The following is an 826-nucleotide window of genomic DNA, read 5'->3' on the forward strand; positions in this document are numbered from 1 at the left end:
GTACATTCTCAGATCAATTATGAATCACACATCAATACCACTCATTTTGGACGTAAACAAGGTTGTCACGAGCACTCCTTGAAGTGAAACGCTGAAGGAATGAGAGCGAGAGGCCCTTGGTCACGAGAGAGAGGTGGAAACGCGGCCTCCGAGATGAATTAAGGGCTAAGCAGGCTTCAAATGGTCATTAAACTCGACTCAGAAATTCTCGGGACAAAACTGAAGGAAACTCCAACAGCCATTATCATTTCCTTCGAAAATCGACATTCCCTTGCATGGTATCGCGACGAAACCTTGATAAGCAACAAAATAAGGCTTTCATCCTCACCCTAGGTCCTCCAGCGAGTCCAAAATATCGTTCTCCATTGCGGAAAAAGAAGAAAAAAGAGAAAAGAAATACGAGCATCCAACACACGCCGGCCTCGCGTGTCCGGATCCTTCCAACAGACTATGGCACCGGCTAACACACCCATGTTATTGTTATGTTGTTATAAGCATTTTTTTCAGCAATCTGATTCTCTTGTAATTTATGTTGTCGAAAAGTGTAAAATTATTTTTGTTTTCATTTTTTTATCCTGCATGAAGGAAAATATCTAAAGTTGTATTATTTTCATTAAGTGGTGTAAAATGTGATGTTATGATTGCTATTTTTTCTTTTTCCTGTTTTCTGTCCATTGCTTAAGATACATCAGTCATTTAAAATTAATTAACAATCATATATTACATACTGGTGTTTCAGACCAAAAAAATCATTAAGATTTTCAAAAAATATTCGTTTGTGATTCGACTTGTCACATCGACGGATTCGGACGACGGCAGCACGGTC

General features: G+C 38.9%; 1 protein-coding gene across 13 annotated transcripts in view; it reads right to left on the bottom strand.

Moving 5' to 3' along the window:
- Positions 1 to 468, bottom strand: part of LOC119590744 (protein FAM98A-like) — a 12115-nt gene extending 11647 nt beyond the window's left edge. For all 13 annotated transcript variants that reach the window (XR_005230285.1, XM_037939451.1, XM_037939448.1 and 10 more), the window contains exon 1: positions 329 to 468. Coding sequence is in view for 12 of the 13 variants with exons in the window: in XM_037939451.1 (XP_037795379.1) it covers positions 329 to 366 (38 nt within the window). In the remaining variant the exon portion in view is untranslated. The remainder of the gene's footprint in view (positions 1 to 328) is intronic.
- Between the last annotated feature and the right edge of the window lie 358 nt (positions 469 to 826).

The sequence above is a fragment of the Penaeus monodon genome, chromosome 27 (assembly GCF_015228065.2).
Source record: "Penaeus monodon isolate SGIC_2016 chromosome 27, NSTDA_Pmon_1, whole genome shotgun sequence".
Classification (NCBI taxonomy): Eukaryota; Metazoa; Arthropoda; class Malacostraca; order Decapoda; family Penaeidae; genus Penaeus; species Penaeus monodon.